Genomic DNA, 24,149 nt, shown 5'->3' with positions numbered 1-24,149 from the left:
AAAAAAAAAAAGAAATCACCTCCCTGGGGGGAGGGACATGCCGCAGTCTCTTCTCCTCCATTCTCTTCTCGGGATTTTGAGCATGCACACACATGCCCAGGGTGTTCTCCAAGCTGCTGGGTCTGACTCACCATAGAGGGGCTCTGTGGGCTCCAGCACCCTAACCACCATGCCACCTGCTGACCCAGGTCCCTGCTCTTAATGCTGTGGTCAGGGTAAGTTTCTGCCATCTTAAAACAGTTACACCAGCAAACACAGTTCACCCCGTGGATTCTGGGAGACACACCCACACCCTCACACTGTGGCTCTGCCCGCAGCGGGTGTGTAAAGGACTGTAACAACACCAACGAAGGCAGCAGTACGGGAAGAGCAGAGGCACTGTTACCAATCAGCCATGGAGACTTAACGCCTGGGCGTGGGGCCCTCCCGGCAGCTCACTGCTCACTTTGTAAAGAATCTGGTTTTTAGCCATCGTTCAGTTTGAGCAGGTGATTTTGTCAGGAAGTCCTTCTAGTGAGTTTGTGGTATTTTCAGACGTTGCTTAACACGAGCTTTTCAATTTTTCCATTTCCAGACGGAGACATGCGCGAGCTGGAGCGGACCAAGCAGTATGTCAACGAAGCCTTCCAGGCGGGGGCCATGACCTGCCTCATCTGTATCGCGTCTGTGAAGAGGAGCCAAGCTGTAAGTCCTCCTCAGCTCTGCGAACGCAGCTCTCCAAAACACCTTATTTCATGTGTGGACACTTAAACATCTATCATTCTTGTGCCTACTTTTGTTTAAAAGTGCTTCATTTGAGAAGTTTGTGTACTAATTGATCTTCAGTTTGTAAATATATAATTTAAAAAATTCTCTCGAAATGAGTATCTGATATTTTTAGCGCTGTTGTAATGGAATAGCTGAAGCAAATATTAGGTAGTTGGGAAAGTCATGACATATTTTCTCCGTTTTTCTCTGCAAAAATGTCTCATGACTTCCCCGACAACCCAGTATGTCCGATTTAATGAACGTTGATTGGCTAAAGCACTTTTCGCATCTGTACTTGGATTCCCTAAAATAGAAAATGTCACAATAGGCTATATTTTTGCTGTCAATGGTTTTGGAAAAAAGGCAGATACGGTTGCAGCCTTTAAGGAAGAGGACATGGTGGTGGCATTTACGTTCATTAGCGCTGGTCTCTTGTGTTGACGACACCATGGGAAGGGGCAAGGCCACTGAGAAGACCCTTGGAAGGGTGTGGCCTCACAGCAAAGTTATCTGTAAACGTAAAGGGCATTAATGGAACAGGGACGAAGTCACGACCGAGTATGTCCTACTCAGCTCTGAGGCCTCAGATCAATCCACTGCTAGGGTGGCAGCCCTGCCTAGAGAGGGACAACCAAGCCCAGGGAACGCAGTTGGCCGTGCCGTGAGGCAGAGCTTCACCACGCAGGGACAGGACGGTGTGGTCCACGTGGATGCCTTTGCTGCCCAGACCCGCCTCTGGTCAGCTGACCGACCTCAGCTGCCATGACGAGTCGTCTTTCTGCATGCGGGTGTAGACCCCCTCTAGATACTTGCCCTGTGGGTGGTTTTTTCCCACCTCCTGGTTTTCTCTCGGGGAACCACCTCAGCCAGCAGGCAGGCAGTGCAGACACCCTGGGGAGTGTAGGCGAACACCCTGCCTTCTCTCAGGAGGTGTGGCTGGGGAGTCCACTGCAAACCTTGCGTGGTTCTTCTGGGGGTCCTCCGCAGAGTCTCACGTCTGTGCCCTTCGCAGTAACCAGGTCAGCAGCCGACCTTCTTTGGCGTGTCTTCCCGAACTCGTCCCCTCGCTCCTGTGTCCCGGTTCTCAGCCCAGGCGCTGCATGTGGGAAACCTGAATAAGAACTTGGCTTTTTAAAATGTTGCCAGCTTATGCAAATGTTGCATGTTTGATTTTTATCAAAGAGTTGTAAATGTTAAAAGACAAACTAATTTGTCAGTTATATATCAATGTAACAGGTTTAAAAAGTTATTCTAGTAGTAGTAAGCTTCTAAACTGTGTGTGTGCTCATGTTCTTACTCACCTAATGTTTATACATTAGCACTGTTAAGTACTAGACTAATAGTTTTCACATAACAAATGGGCCATGTGGCATATATGTACATATTTATGTTTAAGTCTTCCCCTGTAGTGTATTTATAGTTGGAAATGATAAATGAGGCACATAAATCTACGTGACATATTTGGTAAGGGTGAATGCTCATGCTCTGTTTAAAAATAAGTGTAAAGTCACATATCAGCCAATATAATATGTCCTCATTTTAAAAATATATGTACACATATTTATATCTTTATTATGTGTATATAATCATACATTTATGTATTATATAGTTAGTTATATATGTATATATATAATTAAAGGCTGTCTAGAACGATGTTAGCAGTTATTTCTAGCTAAATGAGTCTGAGTGATTAATTTTTTTCTTGAACATTTTCTACATTGACATACATTTTTATGAAGAACATTTCTTCTGTTCCACTGGGAAGAAATATTTTTTTTCCTTTAATCCTATTGATGAGTCTTGAAAATAGTTTAATGTGATAGTCACCTAAAGTGCTATGATTAAAAAGTGCATCGCGTCATGTGTGTCTGAACCTTCGCCGTAGGTCTGGAGCTGCTCGGGGTGCTTCTGCATCTTCCACATGCCCTGCATCCAGAAGTGGGCCAAGGACAGCCAGTTCCTCGTGTCTTCTGTGACGGACGATGATTTTGGGAAGAAAGAGTATCCTTGGCCTTGGTAACTGTCTAACTCAGTGGGTTATTAGGTTGTAGAACTGTGGAGACGGTAGGTCTTAGTAGCTTTATTGGCAGTTTCAATATCCAAGTTAGATGGTGGTCACTTAGTCACTTGGTTTTCAAACATGTGGGGCCTTATTAACAGCTTTTTTTTTTCGTTTTTTGCGGGGAGAGGTTTTTGCTATAGGGCACGTGTACTCACCAGACAGAGACAGACAGAGAGAAAAAAAAGCGAGAAATCACCCACCGGGGGAATGGCCATACCGCGATCCCTTATCTTCCATTCTCCTCTTGTGATCTTGGGCACACATGCACCCGGCATGAGTTTTAAGCCACCGGGTCCAAGATTAGAACCGCGTTCAAGTACATGGGAGTCCAGTGACATAGCCATTATACCAACTGCTGGTCCCTGTTAATGGCTTTTTAAAAAATCAATTTGTATGACTACTAGTTCCTTTCAATAACTTATAAGTCATTTGGACTTCGTTTTTTACTCCTTCAAAATAACTCCTTAGTTATCCTTTCTGAAGGACTTTCTTTTCTGTACACCTGAGAGTCATTCTTAGCCATGCTACTTCTCTCTTGGAGTTCTTCCTAGAATACGTTAGGGTCACTTTGTACCAGACTGCCATCTAAACCTGGAGCCAGGTCAGACCTCCCCTGAGTACCGCAAGTATCAATACTCGAGTAAAATCGTAGACGGAGAGTCCCAACTTTTCAGACATGCTCATTACTTACTTCTCAGCAATCTGCGAGGGGTTTTATCCTCTTCCTGCCAGTGAGGATGTTGAAGTTAACTGGGGGTAACAATGTGTTCAGGCGCTTCTCTTTCTGAGAGATTTTTGCAATAGGTCACACACACTTGCCAGAGAGACAGAGACAGACAGAGAGAAGTCCCACCCCAGGGGGGATGGCCCTACTGCAGTTGCTTCTCCTCCACTCTCCTTTTGGGATTTTGGGCACACGTGGGCACTTGCCCGGTGTGAGTTTCAAGCTGCCGGTTCTGGATCTCGAGCCGCAGTCGGGGAGTCCAGGCGCTAACCACTGTACCACCTGCCGGGCTTGGCTCTTCACATTCCTAAGTTAGTGGAGCCAGAATTGGACGCCGGGATTTCTGACATCTAAATCCAGTGCTCTTTCTGTTCTTCCTGCGGACTTCTCAGGGAATGTACTCTGAAATAGTTTCAATGTCAGGGTCTGTATCTATGTTGCAACTATGTATAATTTATTTGTGGTGCAGGGAGTTTAGGATTTAATGGGAACAGTATTCAACCAGTTATTCTGACTTGTTACTTTTAAGGATTTAAACCTCGCACTCCCTTGGTTTTCTCACTTCTATTTTAAGTGGTCATTTTGCCGTAGGGGAGGAAAACACCACTAATGAGAATAACGGACTACCCTTCCGTGAAATCCAGAAGGAACAAAAATGTAATAATGACTGCAGTGTCCTTTGCATTCTGTATTCACACTTTCTAAGAAAGAAGATCCATGGCTCTTGTGGCCGAGAAGTCATTGTGTTCAGTCCTTGTTAAAGTGGACGTGGAACTTGGTAAAATTGCTAGTGATTTTGAATTAGCTGTATTCTGGAAATAAAAAGCGTAAAATACATGTTCCCTAAGATAGCGCTCACGTATGAAGGTACAGCATAGTTACACTTTACCGTTGGCGTTACATTACTTACATTAAACCATGCTTTGCCCTCATTGCCCTCATTGGACAGTTCGTCTCCTGCTAGTGGGGAGTGTGAAGCGTGACGAGTTGCTTGTTGGCCATCCGTATCGAGGCTTATTAAAATTACTCGTTCTCTGGGGGCTGGCAGGTGACATGGTGGTTAAGGCGCTGGACTCCCATGTGGTCAACCACAGTTTGAGTCCTAGACCTGGTGGCTTGCTTTCTCACTTTTTCTCTGTTTCTTGCTGGTAAAATCAAGAAATACTAATAAATAAAATGAAATAAAAATTCTTAAAAAAAAAATTGCTCATTCTCCGTCACACTGGCTAAAAGGAGGAGTAGACATTTTTCTTTGAGTAAAGGAAAATTTAATTTTTCTAGCAAAGTGCTAATTATTTATTCCTGATAAACTACACAGCCTTTTGTTTCTGACTTTCTAACTACAAGGTAGCTGTCTTCCGGTTATTTCTGAGTACTTGCGTGGTATCTGTTCAGAAGCAGAGCTTGCTCTCAGGGCAGCGGAGATACACCGAGTAGGAGACCAAGGGCAGTGGGTGACGCTGCAGCACCATCGCGGCGGAGCGTACGCGCTGCACCCCCCTGCCTGGGGACAGGGAGGGCTGGAGCACGTGACGTCCAGGTGACGCTCCCTCACTGCGGAAGGTCCATGCCTCTCAGACCAGGTTCGGGCCCCTGTGCGTTAGCGGAGTTCGAGGCTGTGTTTGAACGTGCCTTTGCCCCAGGCTCCTGTTTCGTATTACGTACTGAGAATCGAACCGTTTCCTAGGCCCCAGTTCTAGACTTGTCAGGCCCTTGCTGCCATGCTGGCTGCCCATAGCGGGGCATCCCCCTCCTGTCTGCTGTCGTGAATATGCTTCATTGATTTGCGAACCCCTCACCGAACTTCTCAAAGCACTGAGATTGAAGAATACCTCACGAATGAAGTTCAGGCATTAGTAGAGAGCTAACGTCACTTTTGTAGCTGTGTTCTAGGTATGTGCTGTTTAATACAGCGGGAGCTAGCCATGTGTGGCTCTGTACATTTTTAAAAAATCATATAATAAAAACTGAGCTCTGAGCCAGCAGGTGGCATGGTGGTTAGGCTGGCCGGACCCCACCTGGCTGACCGCATAGCTCCAGTCTCGGATCCAGCAGCTTGAAAAATAAACCGGGTGCTGTGTACCCCAGATCCCCAGGGGAGAGCGGAGGGGAGGGGGCTGCAGCGTGGCCACCCCCCGGGGGGCAGTTTCTCTCTCTCTCTCTCTGGCATGCATACAGGCCCAGTCCGTTTCTCCCTCGGTTGTGTTGGTCGCTGTAAGTGTCTGCCCGCTGGGTGCGCCCGTGTACTGCTGTGCTGGACTGCGCGGTTACGAGACAGTCCCAGCGTGTTGGGAAGGCAGCGCGCAGTGTTCTAGACGGTCGACATCAGCGTCGGCGAGGTCTTTTTCCACGGGTGTGAAGATGGAGTCCAGTTTCTTAATGTAGACCGGATCGCGCGGAGCGTGCTGTTACCAAGCGTTGCTTCTCAGAAGACAGGATGGACGTTCACGTCTGTGTTCTTCTTTGTAGCCCAAAATGTCGGTTTGAGTACAAGCGGTCAGAGACGCCTAGTCGGTACTACTGCTATTGTGGGAAGGTGGAGAACCCGCCCTTCGACCCCTGGCTCGTGCCTCACTCGTGTGGCCAGGTGTGTGAGAGGGAGTGTAACCCCCCCTGTGGCCACAAGTGCCTGCTCCTCTGTCACCCAGGTAAGTCAGGGCTGCATTTCCAATCGTTTGCACATTGTGGGTCCTTTGTACATTGAGGCAAACAAACAAACAAAAAAATCGCGAGAGTTGAATTCAGTACTTCAGTTTGCATAAGAAAATATGGAAAGTTTCTGTCTTTTAAAGGCTCAGTAAAGAAATTTTAGAAGTTACTGATGAGTGTAGGATTCGACACTTGTTATTTCCGACTTGTGATATTTTTTTCCCCTTCGTTGGACTCTAGGCCCCTGCCCTCCTTGCCCAAAGATGGTCACCACGACTTGTTACTGTGGGAAGGCGAAGCCCGTCCCGCGTCGGTGCAGCACCAAGGAGTGGTCCTGCCAGCTGCCGTGCGGGCGGAAGCTACTGTGTGGACAGCACAAGTGCGAAGACCCTTGTCACGCAGGTGAGAGGCCCTCCCTGCAGGCGCTCAGACGGTCAGCGAAGGCTCAGGGTTCATGGTGTTCCTGGGCTGATTCGTTACTTTGGTTTCAGGAAGTTGTCGGCCGTGCCCGAGAGTTAGTAGACAGAAGTGCGTCTGTGGCAGGAACGTGGCAGAAAGGAACTGTGCCAGTCCGCTGTGGCACTGCGGCCACGTAAGTGAAGCACGCAGCGGCGGGGTTGGAGGGCGCAGGGCAGGTGGCTGGGACGCGGAAGCATGAACTGGCCTTCCGGGGTGAGAGGAGGAGAGCTGCCTTCACGATTTGGCGACCCATTTCTAGGAAGCCACGTAGGAATCTAGTCTCATTTTTATTACTGGAGTTTTTATTTTAAAGTGATAACTGTTGAATTTTGGATTCAGCGTTTGTACTTTCCCCTGCCAGCTCCTTCCTGTTTGTCTCCAGTCCCTTTCCTGAGTTACTGCAGCTGAGAAAGTGGGGTTGGCTTTGTGGCTGCTTGTCCTAGAACTGGCCCTTCCGTACTATTTGGAAGTCTTTGGTGAATGAGAGTATGAGCTGTATGTACTTTCGTCCTTTTGATATTTAGAAAATATGCCCTTTCATGTATGGGAAGCTATGTATGTGTGAAACACAGGTGTGGACGTATGCACACGCGTGTGTGTGTGCAGCCCCTTCGAGAGATTGAAATGTAATCACACGAGGGGCATAAAGGAGGTGTCCGTGACCCAGAGGTGGTCATGTGCTCCAGTCTTCCTCCGGTCAGCTTCGGAACCCTCACTGGTGCTTGTTGCATTCTGTCCAGGTGTGCGGGAAGACACTGCCGTGTGGCCACCACACGTGCGAGCAAGTGTGCCACGTGGGCGATTGCGGTGGCTGTCCTCGCTCTGGGAGACGGTCCTGTCCCTGTCAGAAATCAAGTAAGACTTTTTCTAAGAACACGATGTGTCAGGCCACGGAAAGGCATGAGGAAAACTTAAGGGCATCTTACTGAACGAAAGACGCCAATCTGACAAAGCTGCATTTGTAGGAGTCCAAACAGGACATTCTGGAAGAGTCAGAACTGTGGAGCTAACGGGAAGACCGGTGCTGTCAGGCCTGGGGAGAAGGGGAGATGGTGGAGGAAGCACAGAGGGGTCGAGGCCGCGCAGTGACCCCGTGTGGTGCTGGACTGGTGGATACGCGTTGTTCTGTTTGTCCAGACCAGTCAAGCATACCACACCGAGTCCACCCACATGGAAGTGGGCCTCTGGCTGATGGCGCAGCGTCGGCCTGGGTGCCTCAGTGTCACGGAGGGGCCACGCTGGCCGGGATTCTGACAGCAGAGGCCGTGCTGCTGCTGTGTGCTAGGTCACGGGCAAACATACTTCTGGCTGCCTGAGACAAAGGCATGGTAGGGTTGCGGTTCGAGTCGGCGTCCTTGACCCTCCACAAATAGCAGCACTCTGGTTATTTCCGATACTTGTCATAATAAGTGTATGTTAAAGGCGAGTTTTACAACAGCTTAAAGTCTACAGCTTTTTTTCCCCCTGTAGATTGTTAAGATCAAACTTTTTAAATTGTTGCCAGAGAAGACTCACCAGAGACAGAAATAGAAAGGGGGAAGATTCACCCCCAGGGGGCAGCCGCACTGCAGTTTTTTTCACCCACTCTCCCCTCTGTCAGGGTGCGAGTATGCGTGCACACGTGCCCTGCATGTTTTTTAAGCCACCAAGGCTGCAACCTGAACCCCACCATCAGCCCTATGGGATCTGGCCCCCATAACTACTAGGACACATGTGCTCTCTGGAACAAACTTTTAAGAAGTAATTCTGAGGACCAGCAGATGGCGTAATGGTTACGTCACTGCACTCCTATGTAGCTGACCGTGGTTCAAGTCCCAGACCCAAGGGCTTAAAACTCAAGCTGGACATGTGTGTGTGCCCAAGATCCCAGAAGAAGAATGGAGGAGAAGGGATTGTGGTGTGGCCATCCCCCCTGGAGGGTGATTTCTTGCTTTCTGTCTCTCTCTCTGGTGAGAGTATATGCCCTATAGTAAAAATCTCTCAAAAATTTTTTTTCTTTATTATGGAAATTCCTCATAGGGTCTTATATAGGCTTACACGTTTCTTTAGAAAACTGTTTCTAAAGTAGTTTGTCCCTAACTGTTTTCTGAAGATGGTAACTTGTCACGTGTCAGGTTATTTCTTTCTTTCTTTTTAGGAGGTTTTTGCTATAGGGCGCGTGCGCTCGCCAGACAGACAGAAAGGGACAGAGAGACAGAAAGCGAGAAATCACCCCCCAGGGGGGATGGTCACACCACAATCCCTTCTCCTCTATTCTCCTCTCGGGATCTTGGGCACGCACGCACACGCGCCTGGCGTGAGTTTAAGGCACCGGGTCCGGGACACGAACTGCGGTCGACTACGCGGGAGTCCAGCGACATAGCCATTACGCTAACTGCTGGTCCCAGGTTATTTCTTAAAAAGCATAAAGTTCAAGCCGGCAGGTGGCATAGACTTTATAGCACTGTTTCCTACATGGGCAACTAAGTGGTTCAAGTACTGGACCTAGTGGCTTGAAAAACATGCCTGGCGCAAGTGCATACGTGCCCAGAATCCTGAGAGGAGAATGGAGAAGGGATTGCAGCATGGCCATCCCCCCGGGGTGTTTCTCACTCTCTCTCTGGCTCTTCCTCCCACTCTCCCTCAATCTGATGAGTACATGTGCCCTATAGCAAAGTTTAAAGAAAAAAAGCATACATTTTGCAAATATTAGAGGTTATTTCCATTAACATTTCTTTTTTTTATAATTATTATGGATGTGAAAATTCAGTCTGAAAGGGCTATCATTCTTTAGGGAGCCAAAAGAACAAACCGCTTTGCTAATGCTTGTTACTGAGGCATGAATGTTGGCTTTTTGTCTGCGTCTAGAGTTTTCTTTGCCGTGTACGGAAGATGTACCGACCTGTGGAGACAGCTGTGACAAAGTGCTCGAATGTGGAATCCATAGATGTTCACAGCGCTGTCACCGAGGCCCTTGTGAAACATGCAGACAGGTTAGTCATGTCCTCTAGTCGTGACTTCCGAGAGCGGTCTGTCGCAGTGTATGACGCGAGGTCGTCCTGCCGGCTCCACATCACGCACTTCCGTGTTCACCCGTGTCGCCATCTGCGTAAGTTCGGTGACCTAACACTCAGGTCAAGAGCCGCGCAGCGTGCCAGCTGTCAGATCCAAGAGTCCCCTTTCGTGTGCTTTTGTGGTGAAAGTGCTCGCGGTCCGGGGTGCGGTTTGTGCCCAGAGGACATTCAGACAGCAGTGAAGGAGGCCGGTGATGAGGGACAGCAGCGGGTGCTGGGACTGGCCACCGTGGGGTCACGGGTGTCGACCGTGGGGTCACGGGTGTCGTTTCGGTGTCGGCCACACGGCCGGCGAGTTAGCGGACTGCTTTGCTTTATTGGGACAAGAGGCACAGATGTCATGGCTATAGCTGTGCACGTAAGTGCTTTTGAAATGTCGGGTTTCTTTTTTGTTTGTTGGGAGGATAGTTTCGTTTTTTTACTATTATCACAATTCTACCAAATTTAACAATGAATTCATACGACGAAGTCCTTCTGAAACTAAGGACATAAATACGTGGTTTTGGAAATTCAGAGTTGGTTTTGGTTAAGTCTTTCATGTAAGTCTGGCGTTAAACTTTTTGTCTCTCATGGTTTAGTAATTATAGAAATTGCACTGTGGAAAAAACATACCAACAAGTCAGTTTTACTAGTGTTTCTGTGATTCTCCCAGGAAGTGGAAAAGCAGTGTCGCTGTGGGAAGCACACAAAGCGGATGCCGTGCCATAAGCCGTACCTGTGCGAGACCAAGTGCGTGCAGATGCGCGACTGCCAGAAGCACCAGGGGCGGGCCAGGGCCGGCAGGTGGGCCGCCGGCTCTCTCTGGTCTCCTCATTCTGGGCCCAGGATCAGTGCTGTCTTGACTGGTCTCTCAATTGCTCAGGCATGTTCTTTGCTTCCCATGTACATTACTAATACACATTCTAGATGAGCCTGGACGTTGGTGGGAAAGCATACACACTTTTTCAGACAGCAAGAGTTTCTCCTTGCCCTGTGCATTATCTGCTCAGCGTGGTGGATTTTACAGTGTCAGTGGGTCTGTCCATAGGAGTGGCAGTGCTTTGGCGGTGTCCGTAGTTCCGGTCTTACTGACACTCAGCTCTGCAGGTCGGCCGAGCAGTGGTTTCGTTGAGTGTCTTTAATGGTTCTTTCAGGTCCCTTTTGTCGTCATGAAATAAATTCCTCTTTATCTCTGACAAGATTTATTTTCCTTCAATCTTTGAAATGCAGCTATTTCAGCTTTCATTTCCTTACTTTTAACATGGTATATCTTTGTTTATTCTTTTATTTTTTTTAACTTACGATATCTTATATTTAAAGTACATTTCTTTTTTTTTGAGAGGTTTTTGCTATAGGGCGCGTGCGCTCGCCAGACAGACAGAGACAGACAGAGAGACAGAAAGTGAGAAATCACCCCCCCCAGAGGGGATGGTCACGCCGCAATCCCTTCTCCATTCTCCTCTCGGGATCTTGGGCACGTACGCACACGCGCCCGGCGTGAGTTTAAGCCACCGGGTCCGGTACTCGAACCACGGTCGACTACGTGGGAGTCCAGTGACATAGCCATTACACTAACTGCTGGTCCCTAAAGTACATTTCTTATAGGCAGCATTTAGATATGATTTGACTTGATGTTTGGGTACCGGATTGTCTTAACATTTTATTTTATTTTAATTAGTTAATGATTTGGTATCCCTTTAGATATTTTTAAGCTCTGTTCTGGAATGAAGTTAAGTCACTCAGGGGCTGTCTGTCCTTTAGCGGGTCGCTTCTGTTAGCTGCGACCTGAGCCCATTCAGTCTGGGGCCAGCCGGGCCCCACCGCCGAGGCAGCGGCGTCTCTGGGCGCTCGGCTGATGTCCGTGTCTCAGGAGGCCCTCCCTCTCTGGCTGTCGGGAACACAGCTCAGTTCCCATCTGCGTCTGACCTCTGGAGGGTGCTTGGCCTTCTCCCGCCCTGGCTCTGTCTCAGGTTTGGGTGTTCCCCTCAGCTCTCTCTGGACTGTGACCTGGAGAGGCCTCCAAGCCCAATAGCGACCTCCTTCCTGTGCGGCTACCCGAGCCTGCCAAGTCCAAGCCACCGTCGCCGCAGGCTCGCCCGGCGTGTTTCCTTCTCTTAGGCTTGCAGTCTTGTGCTGCCTGACAGCGGATGTCTGAAATCCGCCCCTCATTCCTGGGGTCTGGTATTTAAGTTGTGTGAGGCAGGACTCCATCGTGGTCAGAAGCAGGCATGTCCAGGGCTTATTCGAGTCAGAGGCCGCAAACCTTCCCCTGCCTGCACTGGCGGCGGAGGGCCCCTGGTGTTCGGTGAATGTCTGTCTGACTTCTTTGCTTTGCAATGGTGAATATTTCATCCTGAGCTATGTTTATGTACGGAAACTCGTTTTTATGTGAGTTACAGCCCTAGGGTTCTTAAAGACAGTTGTAGTCTGTGTCTCCTTCCCCAAGTTGGTGCATGAGAAGTCAAGGGAGGGGTTAGGATGGTGACATAGCCCATGGCTGCCTGGTCTTCATGAACGAAAATGAGGACAGGTCGGACTCCTGTGCTTCCCACACACAGTAGGCTACCTCCGCCTCTCTTTTTTGCTTAATCTCGGATCCCATAGATTACAATAACTTCCAATTAATCTACACATTGAATCGATTTTATTTTAATTACATTTTAAAAATAGCCGCACTAGTCTGAATTGACGATAGTGCTTAATGTCATCAATCTCTGCACAGATAAGTCAGTGATGGTATCTTAAGAAAACGTTTTACGTCATAGAATCATGAACAGAGGAGCAAGAAAACTTGGCTTGATTTTCTTGAATTGGATCAGTTTAGACTTGTAAGTTCTTGTTACCGTGTATCTCCGTACGAGAAAGGTGCTGATGCTCTTGACCGTTTCATCCTTACAGTGAGATAAGATCTTTTTTGACTTTCCTCAAATTCTGGGATTAGTAGTAGTGGCATTCAGATTCGCGTGGGTTTTTGAATGACCTGTTCTTTATGTATTATTTTCCCTTTAGTGTTGCCCTGGAAACTGCCCACCTTGTGATCAAAACTGTGGACGGACTTTGGGGTGTAGAAACCATAAGTGTCCATCCATCTGCCACAGAGGTAAGATCTAACAGAAGCTGTCGTTTATATTTGTGTTTAATTATGCTCTGTAGCTGGCACGGAATTTTCCCTCATTACCTTACTCAGCCCCCCTCCCAAGCTTGGAAAGAAGACCGGGCATTGACCAATATCCTTATTTGATGGACAGAGAGACTGACGCTAACCAGAGTTCCGTGGCCTACTATTTTCTCAAGAAACATTAGTGAGAATGGTATTATTTCACGTTCTTACAAATGTTGTCCGTGTTTAGCTTTATAGATGAGAGTAGGATTCACGTATCTGCTTCTGCATTTAATCTGTTGTGCTAGTCCTTGTCATTAGCTTCTAGAAAATTCTATCTGCATATCTCCCGAAAGGGTCTCCAGGCTCCCTAGACTCCCTCGGTTCCCCAGTGGTGTCCTAACTCATTACTAGAAGTTGAATACCGAGTGTTGTCTGTGAGCTCAGGTACAGAGCACTGGGAAGATCTTGACTGAGAGCAGCAGGTTCCGGGGTCAGTGTGCACTTTGCTACTCAATTGCTGAACACCTGGGACAAACTACTGCACTTTCATCGTCTTCCTGGGGGCTTGGTGGATGCGAGACTGCGCTCTCAGTCTTTTCAGAAGTTGTGTGAGATAAGTGGAATGTCTGTTATTTCATGAGGAAGCAGGCCAAGAGCTGTTAGCCCAAGGTCGTAGACCCCAGGTAACGCGTGGCTGCAGGATCAGGATATGAGCCCAGAGTTTAGGGCAGTTTCATTGTGTCACATCCTCGCCGCTCTGCAGAGGTGTCAGACCATAATTGCTCAGCAGTGTTTTCCTGTGATGTTCTCTACTTTGTTAGCGTCTTTAGGCTGTGAGGTTCAGAACTAGTTTTTCAGGTATGTTCTTACCATCACTAGGATTTGATTTCCTTTTATATTCATGCCAGGCATATGTGCATGTGTGCCCCAAATCCCAACAGGACGGAAAGATGACGGAGAAGAGATTGTGACGTGACCGCACTCCATGGGGGAGGGGGGGTCTCTCTTGTTCTGTCTCTCTCTGGCAAGTGCACGTACCCTGTGGCAATGGAAAAACAACGGAAGATACCGTAGTGTACAGTAGCGGAGGCTGTTCGATAAGTCCCTCCGAATTGCTGAAGGTGAATGAGAAATCATGTTAGATAGCGGAGCAGATGCTGATGCTAAATGCGGAGAGCAGATTTCAGCGTCACTGCTACCTCGACAGATGTACTGGCCGGTCACTGCTGGAAAGGTCGGGGTACAGCTTGATCACGCGGGTCAGGGTAACCTGGCTGTTACTGTCGAGGTGGTACTTCGCTGGGTAGCCCTTCTCCAAACACTGGAGTACAGCTTCAGCTATTTGTAAAATGTTTCGTTTCCCCCAATGCCTTTACTTTCATTTTATCTTCTTCTATGTTCTTTATTTGAATCAAAATTCTTAATTTGTCATTTTTTTAGGTAACTGTGTAGAATTCCTAGAGACCTTAAACGAAGCTGGTTTCCTTAGTCAGTTTGTTTGTGAGATTATCTGATGTCAGTGTTTTGCTTGTCCTGACAGAGTCTCTAGATGTTCACTCCTTTGTTGAAGACTTCTTCTTGCTCCATTTCCAGAGGAGCTCCTTAGTCAGAAAACGAAAGTGGAAATAATGCCCTTAAGATTATTATGTTAGAACTTGCCGTGGAGAATTCTATAGTCTGCTTACAGCTTTCTTTTATTTTGTTTCTGTGTATTTCTATCAACTCACAACAGAAGGGGGTAAAAACTGAAACCTAAATAATGTGTCTCTCTGATACAGTTAGAAGAGAAAGATTTGGAATTATAGTCTAAAATGAGGGTTTAGAGTTCAACCTTTTACAGAGCACAGGTCACGGAAAATGGGCAATGATTGATAAGGAGCAAGTATCAGGTCGTGAGAGAGAAGCTGTGCTTCCTGGGAATTTACTTGAAATAGCGTACTTGGATAGAGGTGTGTATTTAAATAGACCAAAAAATTACTGTTAAGATTAGGTTGTCCAGAGACTCAGATTCTTTTTTGGCCATTGTAGGTTTGAATGAGTAACTCAGGTTAAATTTGTTATTTAGAATAGAACTTTTAGCAAAACTTTTTTTTTTTTTTGAGAGGTTTTTGCTATAGGGTGTGTGCGCTCGCCAGACAGAGAGACAGAAAGCGAGAAATCACCCCCAGGGGGATGGTCACGCCGTATTCCCTTCTCCTCCATCCTCCTCTTGAGATCTTGGGCACGCACGCACAGACACCCAGCATGAGTTTAAGCCACCGGGTCCGGGACTCAAACCGCAGTCGGCTCCATGGGAGTGCAGCGATGGACGCCAACTGCTGGTTCCACTTTTAGCACATTTTAAAGAAACGTGTAAGACTCCATTGTCCTACATTGACATCTAGAGAAGTGTACCACCCTGCGAACACAGCTTCACGACCTCACAAACCCAGTTTGGTCACGTACGAGAGCTGAGCTCGTTAACCTTGACATCCCGGCCTTCCCCACACTCCCTTCGTGTCCTTTCTAACCGCCATCCTGACTCAGAGCAGCCGAGATTCGTTTTCTGGTTGACTCCGTGTATGTGGGGTCACACTCTCCGCACGGGCCCGCTTTCACTCAGCGTGAGGGTGGAGTTGTTTATACCTCCGTGTGTCTTCACTCTCACTGCAGTTACCCCTCCGGGGGACGTACTAGGCTGACTGCTTTTGCCGTCGGTAAATTTGGGTAATTGTGAAACTTTAAGTGTTGGCCTGTACTTTCAGGCAGTTGCTATCCCTGCCCAGAAACGGTGGATGTGAAGTGTAACTGCGGCCACACGAAGGTGACTGTCCCCTGTGGCCGCGAACGCACCACGAGGCCGCCCAAGTGCAGAGAGCCGTGCAGGTGAGTGCGAGGCTTCGCATGGACCAGCGTCCGGGGTCACGCAGACTTAATGCATCCGACTTCGTACCGTTAGCGTTTTAATTGAGTTTTTAGTGTTGTAAATGTTCATATCCGTAATGTGTCCGTTCTGTGTGGAATCCGGAGATATGTGAATAGATAATTGCACACTCTGAGATGTGATTATTAATGACCGAAAGTGCTGAATGAAAACTGTGCTTTATGATTTAGTCGGCCACCAAGTTGTCATCACACAAGTCAAGAAAAACACCGCTGTCACTTCGGCTCTTGTCCACCGTGTCATCAGCCTTGCCAAAAAGTCCTGGGGAAATGTGGTCACCTGTGTCCTGCGCCATGTCACGATCGCGCGTTGGTGAAGCAGACCGGCCGGGTAAGAGGACGGTGCCACTAGCAGTGTGTTGCCGTGACTCCCAGTGGTCTCGGCTCTCATCTTTCACCAAGCAGCAAGTACCGAGCACTGTGCGTGGAGCCTGCGTACAGGGTTCATTACAGCTGGGCTTTTGACTGAAAAAGTTCATGGGGGTCAGCAGATGCCATAGCAGCTATGTGTCTGGACTTCCACATGACCGGCCGTGGTTCAAGTCCTGGACTCAGCGTGAAACTCACTCTGGGCATGTGTGTGTGCCCAAGATCCTGGGAGGAGAACGGAGGGGAAGGGATTGCAGCATGGCCATCTCCCGTGGGGGTGATTTCTCACTTTCCCTCTCACTATCTTTGTCTCTCCGCGAGTGCACCTGCCCTAGCACACACAGAAAAAAGTCACCCTCCCCCCCAAAAAAGAAGGTGATGGTGTAGAAAAGGAAAGAAACCAGTAAACAGACGTCTGCGCGTATCTTGTGATAGCCTTTTACAGTCACAGTACAAGCGAATTTGGCAGTTCTCTGTTCATGTTTTGTGGCTTACGTTACAAACACCTCTCGGTCCTTCGAAGATTTACTCACTCACTTGTTGAGTGCTTCACCGTGTAGTAAGCATCCTTCTAGAGGCCGGGAGACAGCAGTGAACAAAGTAATGTCAGTGGTAGAAGCTGAAGCTTATAGTTCGGATTCCTGTTGTTCTTTTGGCCTGTCAGAGGTGAAGGGGGTTTTATTGCCTTCGTTTACCATTTAAAAATTGAGGTCTGACTTAGTTTTGGTATCAAGTGTTCATGAAAGGAGAGAAATTGGGCACGGCCCAGACGAAGAGCTATTGCGGTCAGCACAGTTCGTCGCTTACTCGGGACATTTCAGCCTGCTTCAGTGGGGATGTACGGAATGTTTAGGTTTTTCTATTGTTTCCCATCTCCAGAGGGCTTGTGCGCTCACCAGAGACACAGGAGCAGAGGGGAAGGAAGAGCGCCCCGTGGTCGGGCGTGCACTGCAGTCTCCTCCATCCCGTCAGGGTATCTCCGTGCCTGCTCACGTGCCCACTGCGTTTCTCAAGCCACAAACCAGTCAGCCACATGGGATCCGGCTTCCTTAACCCTAGGCGATAGCCAGTCCTATCTTAGACTCTTAAAGTGGCAATATGATGTAATCCCTTGGAGACTGAAATGGTTGCTTTATGGGGCTGGCAGGTGGAGTGGTTGTTAGCGCACTGGACTTCCACATGGCCAACCAGGGTTCAAGTCCCAGACCTGGCATCTTGCTTTCTCTTTCTTTCTGTCTCTGGTCAAACTGAATAATACATAAAATTAAATAAATAATTTTTTTTTAAATGTTCTTTTACTCGTAGTGCCAGCCGACAGGCCCCTGGGAACAGCCTTCTGAGCCAGCATTTATTCAGACTGAGTTACCTTGTCCCCCATGCCAAGTTCCTACTCCCATGTAAGTATCAGAGTTTTATTTACTCTTTTCAGGAAATCCTGGACGGGGACCAGCAGTTAGCGTAATGGCTGTGTCGCTGGACTCCCATGTAGTAGACTGTGGTTCGTGTCCCGGACCCGGTGGCTTAGAACTGACGCCGGGCGCGTGTGCGTGCGTGTCCAGGATTCTGAGAGGAGAACGGAAGAGAAGGGATTGCGGCGTGGCCATCCCCCCTGGGGGGTGATTTCTCACTTTCTGTCTCTATGTCTCTCTGTCTGTCTGGCGAGTGCATGCGCCCTATAGCAAAAACCCCTCCAAAAATAAAGAAAACCCTGGGCTGGAGCCTGAAGTGTATCTGACTCAGCCTCCCCTTTTCTGGGTTCAGTTTATCATCATTTCACGTCTAGACTGTAAACTGCTCTCTCTGTCTTCACTTTCACTCTTCCCCAAACATGCTCACTGTGCTCTCAAACTCCTGTGTCTGCCGTGGCGTCCCCTCCCCTGGCTATCGTGGCGTCTCCCCCCCGGCTGGAGTTTAATGCCTCTGAGCTTCTGGGGTGATGTGCTGTCGCTACACCACACCCGAGGGACAGCATTGCTGTTTGTCCTCACTCTCCCCAGGCTAGGCTGGGCTCCGTGAGGACAGAGCAAAGCCAGGGGCTCAGATAAGGCATACTGGAGGGAGAGCGTCTGACGGGGGCGTTGCACATGAGTAGAAGTTTCCCGAACGGATCAAGGAGAGGCCGGCATGTAGCTGGGGGGTCGCACCCAGGCGGTGGGGAGAACCCACAGCTCAGACTTGAGCAGGGGCTGTGCAGCGCAGGGGGACGGGAAGAGAGTGCTGGAAGCAACGTCCAGTTGTGAGGATGTCAGAAAAGGGGCTGCTGTCTCAGCTTCCAAATCAAACAGTGGTACGTCCTATATGTCGGTCTTTTAATACGAGTTCTTGTTTTTTGGTTTTATTTATTTTACTTCTGAAAGCTCCCATCCCTGTTTTTCCTTTCTACAAGATTATTCCCAGTTAAAAGCATGTGTGTGTTTATAACCTGATGGTGCAGTCATGCTGGAAGACAGGGTGGGGCTGTGTCTGAACAGGGTGACTCGAGTCTGCACATTCAGTGGAGGGGTTGCTGTCCAGTGAGTGCAGAGGTCTCTGTGTAGGTATTGGAACTATTTGAGACTTGTTTTACTTACAGTATGATGTTGAAGAACCGAGTTATTAAACTCTCATTTAAAAGATTTCAGTTGGGACCAGCTGATGGTATAATGATTATATCGCTGGACTCCCACCTAGTCGACTGTGGTTCAAGTCTCAGACCCAGTAGCTTAAAACTCATATCAGGTGCGTGTGCGTGTGTGCTCAAAATCCGGAGAGGAAAACGGAGGAGAAGGGATTGCAGTGTGGCCATCTCCTCTGGGAGGTGATTTCTCACTTTCTGTCTCTCTGTCTCTCTGGCGAGCATGTGTGCCCTACAACAAAAATCTCTCTGAAAAAAATAATAAGTTTCAGTTATTAGTGACACAAAGTCCTTCAAGAGAAATAGAAGAAGAGTCATTGGTGTTATGATTCATAGGCACTGAAATATTTTCATTCGTATAGTAGTTAATTACCATAGCATTTCATCTGTCTTATAGTAAGGATTTAACATATGTACTTATTTTATTGACTTCAGTGAATTTGCTCAAATGTGAAGTTGCATTAAAGACTTTCTGAGAGTGGAAAACCACTTGGCATTACTAAGGCATGCTTACCGACTTAAACATGAAGTTACGTGCAGAGTAGTCCTTCCTTTGCACTTGACTGGAGTGTGCTTCCAGAAGTTCCGTGTGTGCATGCGGGTATTAGAACAGACTGTGGGGCCAGCATGTGGCGCAGTGTTAAAGTGCTGGACTCCCACACGACCAACCATGGTTCGAGCCCCAGACCTGACAGCTTGAAACTCACACTGGGTGCGTGTGCGTGCCCCAAACCCCAGAGGAGAATGTAGGAAAGGACAGCAGCATGGCCGTCCTCCCGGGGCTGATTTCTCACTTCGTCTCTCTGGCAAGCACACACGCCATACAGCAAAAAGTCTCTAAAATGTTTAACAATAAGTAAAACAGATTGTGTTTTAGACTAAGGATCTCAAATAAACTGTTAGGCTTCCCGCTTCCTTCTACCACAGATAGTCAAATACTGCTCAGTTTGTAAGATAATTAGGTTCCAGATAGCTATAAAAGATAGCAGTCGTAAGGAGAGAATTTTCAGAGGTGCTCATTGTAAAGTATCCTTTTTACCTACTAAGAGTTCTTAAAACCTGTTTGGTTGGTGTTTGTACAGTCTTCCAGCTCTCTTGGCTACTAGCTTCATTGGGGGATGAGTAAATTAAGAAAATTGACCGAGAAAACAAACTGAGGAAACTGACTGAGGGAGAAGTCGACAGTCTGAGCAGCCTATACCTAGTGAGGAGATTGACTTAGTAATGAAAGGCTTACCTCCAAGGAAAGCACAGACTGGAGTCTCTGGCCAGTCCTCCCAGACGTTTACAGAGTTAACAACAGCCTTCATTTAAGGAGGTACGGTTCCCGGCTTGTTCAGTAAGGTTGGCATTTCCAGGTGGTAAAGCCAGAAAGAGATATCACAAGAAAAAAACTACAGGGCATATCCTAACGAGTATAGGTACAGGGCCAGCAGGTGGCACAGTGGTTAACCGTGGTTCGGTTCGAGTCCCAGCTCATCGACCTGGAAAGCGTGCTGGGTGCATGTGCATGCGCGCCCAAAATCCCAAAGGAGAAAGGAGGAGGGACTGCGGCGTGGCTGTGCCCCCTGGGGTGATTTCTGACTTTTCTGTCTGTGAGATTTATCCCAGAAATCCAGGGTTTGTTCAAAATATAAAAACCAGTGAGTGTAATTCTTTTTTTCTTTTTTTTTGGAGAGATTTTCACTGTAGGGCGCGTGCGCTCGCCAGACAGACAGAGAGAGACATAGAGACAGAAAGCGAGAAATCACCCCCCAGGGGGGATGCTCATGCCGCAATCCCTTCTCCTCCATTCTCCTCTCGGGATCTTGGGCACGCACGCACACGCGCCCGGCGTGAGTTTTAAGCCACCGCGTCCGGGACACGAACCGTGGTCGACTACGTGGGAGTCCAGCGACATAGCCATTACGCCAACTGCTGGTTCCCAACCAGTGAGTGTAATTCTATAGCAGTATAGTAAAGGGCAATTGATTGATAGATGCAGAAAAACATTTGACAAAATATGACATACTCTCTTGATAAACACTCAACAAAGTTGGAATAAAGTAACTTTCTCAACTTAATAAAGGGCATCTATGGAGACAAACGCACAGTTAGCATCATACTTAAGGTAAGTGCACGTTTTCTCCCAAGATCAGGGACAAGAAGGCTAGGATGTCCTTACTCACCTCCGTCCCGCATGTACTAGAGGGTCTAGCTGGGGTGAACGCTCGTAAAGGAATCACAGCATGGATTTTTACTTGGAATGAAGATGTTTTCAGACAAAACCTTTGTTCAGTTGTCACTGCAAACTGTATTTTCAGTATATGTGGAAATATGAAAGAGTCCTCAAGGAAACTTATTTAATGAACTCAATAAGGTTGCAGGAAACTTGATCAGTGTACAGAAGTCAACTCTATTTCTAGAAAGTAACGATGAAAAATTGGAAATGAAATTAAGGAAGCAGTTCCACTTGTGATAACGTAAAAAGGACAAATATTTTGCTTAATGAATTTAATAAAACAAATAAGATTTACATACTGAAAACTCTAAGACATTGCTAGAAGAAATGAAAGAACGCCAAAGTCTGTGTGGTAATGGCATACCACAGACAGACATAGATCAAGGGAATAGTCCATACGGCTATAACCAAATGATTTTTTTTGAGAGGTTTTTGCTACAGGGCATGTGTGCTTGCCAGGAAGACAGAGACAGAGAGACAGAAAGTAAGAAATCATTCCCAAGGGGGCATGGCCACGCCACAATCCTCCTCCTTCATTTTCCTCTCTGGATCTTGGGCATGCATGCACACGTGCCCGGCGTGAGTTTAAGCCACCAGGTCTGAGACTTGAACCATGGTTGACTACATGGGAGTCCAGTGACATAGCCATTACACCAACTGCTGGTTCCAAACCAAATTAATTTTTGATAAGAGTGTCAGTAAAATTCAGTGGGGGAAATAATTTTTTTTCCTACAAATTGTGCCGGCATAGCTGGCCATCTCTATGCACAAAAATGAAAGTGGACCTCCTACCTTATTGCCATGTACAACTATTATTGTAAAACAGAGCAAAGACGTAAGTGTAGGAGCTGAAACTATTAAACTGGGACCCGCAAATGGCGCCGTAGTCATATCGTTGGACTCCCATATGGCCAACTGTGGTTCAGGTCCTGGACCCAGTGGCTTGAAACTCACACCAGGCATGTGTCTGTGACTGCACAAGATCCCCGAAGGAGAATGGAATGGAAGGGGGGCGATTTCTCACTTTCCTTCTCACTGTCTCTGTCTCTCCCCAGCAAGTGTACATACGCTAAGGCAAAAACCTTTACAAATAGATAAATACATACATACATACATACGTACCCTAAGGTTAAAAAAAAAAAAAAAGAAAAGAAAAGAAGCCTCTAAAGTAAATAACTAAATGTCTAAATAAAGTAAAACTGTTAAGCCGGTAGAAGAAAACATAGGCATGCATTTTGTGCTCTCGTATTGGGCAGTGGTTTCTAGATGTGACCCTAAAGCCCGAACGACAACATAAAACGTCAGTTAGGTCAGGTGTGGCGGGATGATGCCAGAGGACACTGTCGAGAAGCCGTGTAAGGGGACCCGCAGAGCGCGTGAAAAGTCGTCGGTGTGCTTGGTTACCAGGGAGATGCAGGCGAGGGCTGAGCTAGAGAGGACGCGCGGTAGGTGTCAGCGGGGTTTGCAGAGCCTGGAACCTTCGCCTGTTGCTGTTGGAAGCATAAAATGGGGCAGCTATTTTGGAAAGTTTGGTAGTTCTTTCAGAAACTAAGCATTGTTACTGCATGACCCAGCAGTTTCAATCTTCGGTATATACCCGAGAGAATCGAAAATATGTGTTTACAAAAAATCCATACGTAACTGTTCATAGCAGCATTACCATTAATACTGAAAAGGCGGAATTACTCAAGTGTCTGTCAGCTGATGGATAGCAGACCAAGACCCGCCTGCAATGGACGGTCACTCGGCCGTGAGGCGCGTGAATTCCAATGCATGCGTGGACACCACTAAGAAATCAAGCCAGTAAAGTTATATGTGATTCAATGTAATCTAAAGAAGATTATAATGATAATACGTTCTAAAAGTTTTTTAAAAAGTCAAGCCAGAGACCACACGTCGACTCTCCTCAGAGGGAATGTCCGGCAGAGGCGAACCCACAGAGACAGCCGATTAGTGTTTTCCCGAAGCAGAGGCGTGACACCGTGGGGGTCAACGTCAGCCGTTACTGTTTCCCCTTGGAGTTAGGAAAGTATTCTAGAATGAGCAGTGATGGTCACACAGTCTCGTCACTGTACTCACAACCACTGGGTTAAACTTTTTAAAAGTATGGCTTTTATGGTATGCAGTTTTATTATTTTTTTTCTAAGAGCTGTTTTTGCTGTAGGGAGTATGTGCTCGCTGGAGGGTCAGAGAAAGTGTGAAATGACTCCCTGGGGGGTGGGGATGGCCACGCACAGTCCCTTCTCCGTTCTCTTCTCAGGGTTTCTGGCACACACGCACACGCGTCTGGCATGAGTTTCATGCCACTGGGTCTGGGACTTGAACCATAGTTGGCCATATGGGAGTCCAGTGCCCTAACACTGTGCCATCTGCTGGCCCCTGTAATATGTGAATTTTATCTCAACTTTAAAAAGTTTTATTACAGACTCTTCTGACTCCAATACTACATGAGTTTTCAGTGGTATGTAGCAACATTGTAAGAAAGTGTGTGCTGAAAAGTATTTATTACATCTACTCTCTAGGGAGTGTTTTTCAGAGTAGAATGTTTCTTCTTGTTCCTTGTCTTCTTTTAAAAAATAGCATTACTCTTAATGATGTGTCGTGAAAGTACTCCGAATGCGTGGTTCGGTATCATGAAGGGTGCCTTTGGCTTGGAGTGACAACCACCACGTGACATAGGCGGTGGCCTGAGGACCTTCCTGCCCCGCACACGAGCCGGGAGTGAGCCCGGTGGCTGGCTGATGGGTTAGTTCTGTCATACATCATCAAGGGCCCGTGTGAGGTTCTAGTTGTGTGCTGCGTTTTTCTTGGTGTGTCATCTTTGCCCTTGTGCTGTTTGCCTTTCTGAGCACTTCCCATCCAGACATGGAAGTTTCCAAAAGGAAATAGAAACCATCTGTTCTGTCACCACCATCTCCTTCTTTTTAAAAGTTGAAGGATCTTCCCAAAAGCCCCATAGCAGAAGTCCCTTCAGGTGCCATAGGGTTCACAGGACCATTTATTTTTTATTTTTTTAGAGAGAGATTTTTGCTATAGGGTGTGTGTGCTCGCCACAGAGACAGAAAGCGAGAAATTGTTCCCCGGGGGCATGGCCATGCCACAATCCCTTGTCCTCCAATATTCTCTTGGGATCTTGAGCACGCACGCACAGGTGCCCAGTGTGAGTTTCAAGCCGCTGGGTCCGGGACTCAAACCATAGTTGACTCTGTGGGAGTCCAGTGACGTAACCATTACGCCATGTGCTAGT

At 47.6% G+C, this 24,149-nt stretch overlaps 1 protein-coding gene across 1 annotated transcript in view; it reads left to right on the top strand.

The window, feature by feature from the left end:
* Positions 1-24,149, top strand: part of NFXL1 (nuclear transcription factor, X-box binding like 1) — a gene marked incomplete in the record, with an annotated part of 64,845 nt that overhangs the window by 7,475 nt on the left and 33,221 nt on the right. The window contains 12 exon segments of the mRNA XM_027775593.1: positions 575-684; positions 2,633-2,763; positions 6,003-6,181; positions 6,423-6,584; positions 6,674-6,774; positions 7,382-7,496; positions 9,489-9,613; positions 10,347-10,469; positions 12,683-12,773; positions 15,521-15,641; positions 15,870-16,029; positions 17,373-17,464. Of these exon segments, the coding sequence (XP_027631394.1) occupies positions 575-684; positions 2,633-2,763; positions 6,003-6,181; positions 6,423-6,584; positions 6,674-6,774; positions 7,382-7,496; positions 9,489-9,613; positions 10,347-10,469; positions 12,683-12,773; positions 15,521-15,641; positions 15,870-16,029; positions 17,373-17,464 (1,510 nt within the window).

Source organism: Tupaia chinensis, unplaced genomic scaffold (assembly GCF_000334495.1).
Source record: "Tupaia chinensis unplaced genomic scaffold, TupChi_1.0 Scaffold000054_1, whole genome shotgun sequence".
NCBI lineage: Eukaryota > Metazoa > Chordata > Mammalia > Scandentia > Tupaiidae > Tupaia > Tupaia belangeri.
The sequence above is the reverse complement of the archived record's forward strand: the minus strand, read 5'-3'. Positions and strand labels throughout refer to the sequence as shown.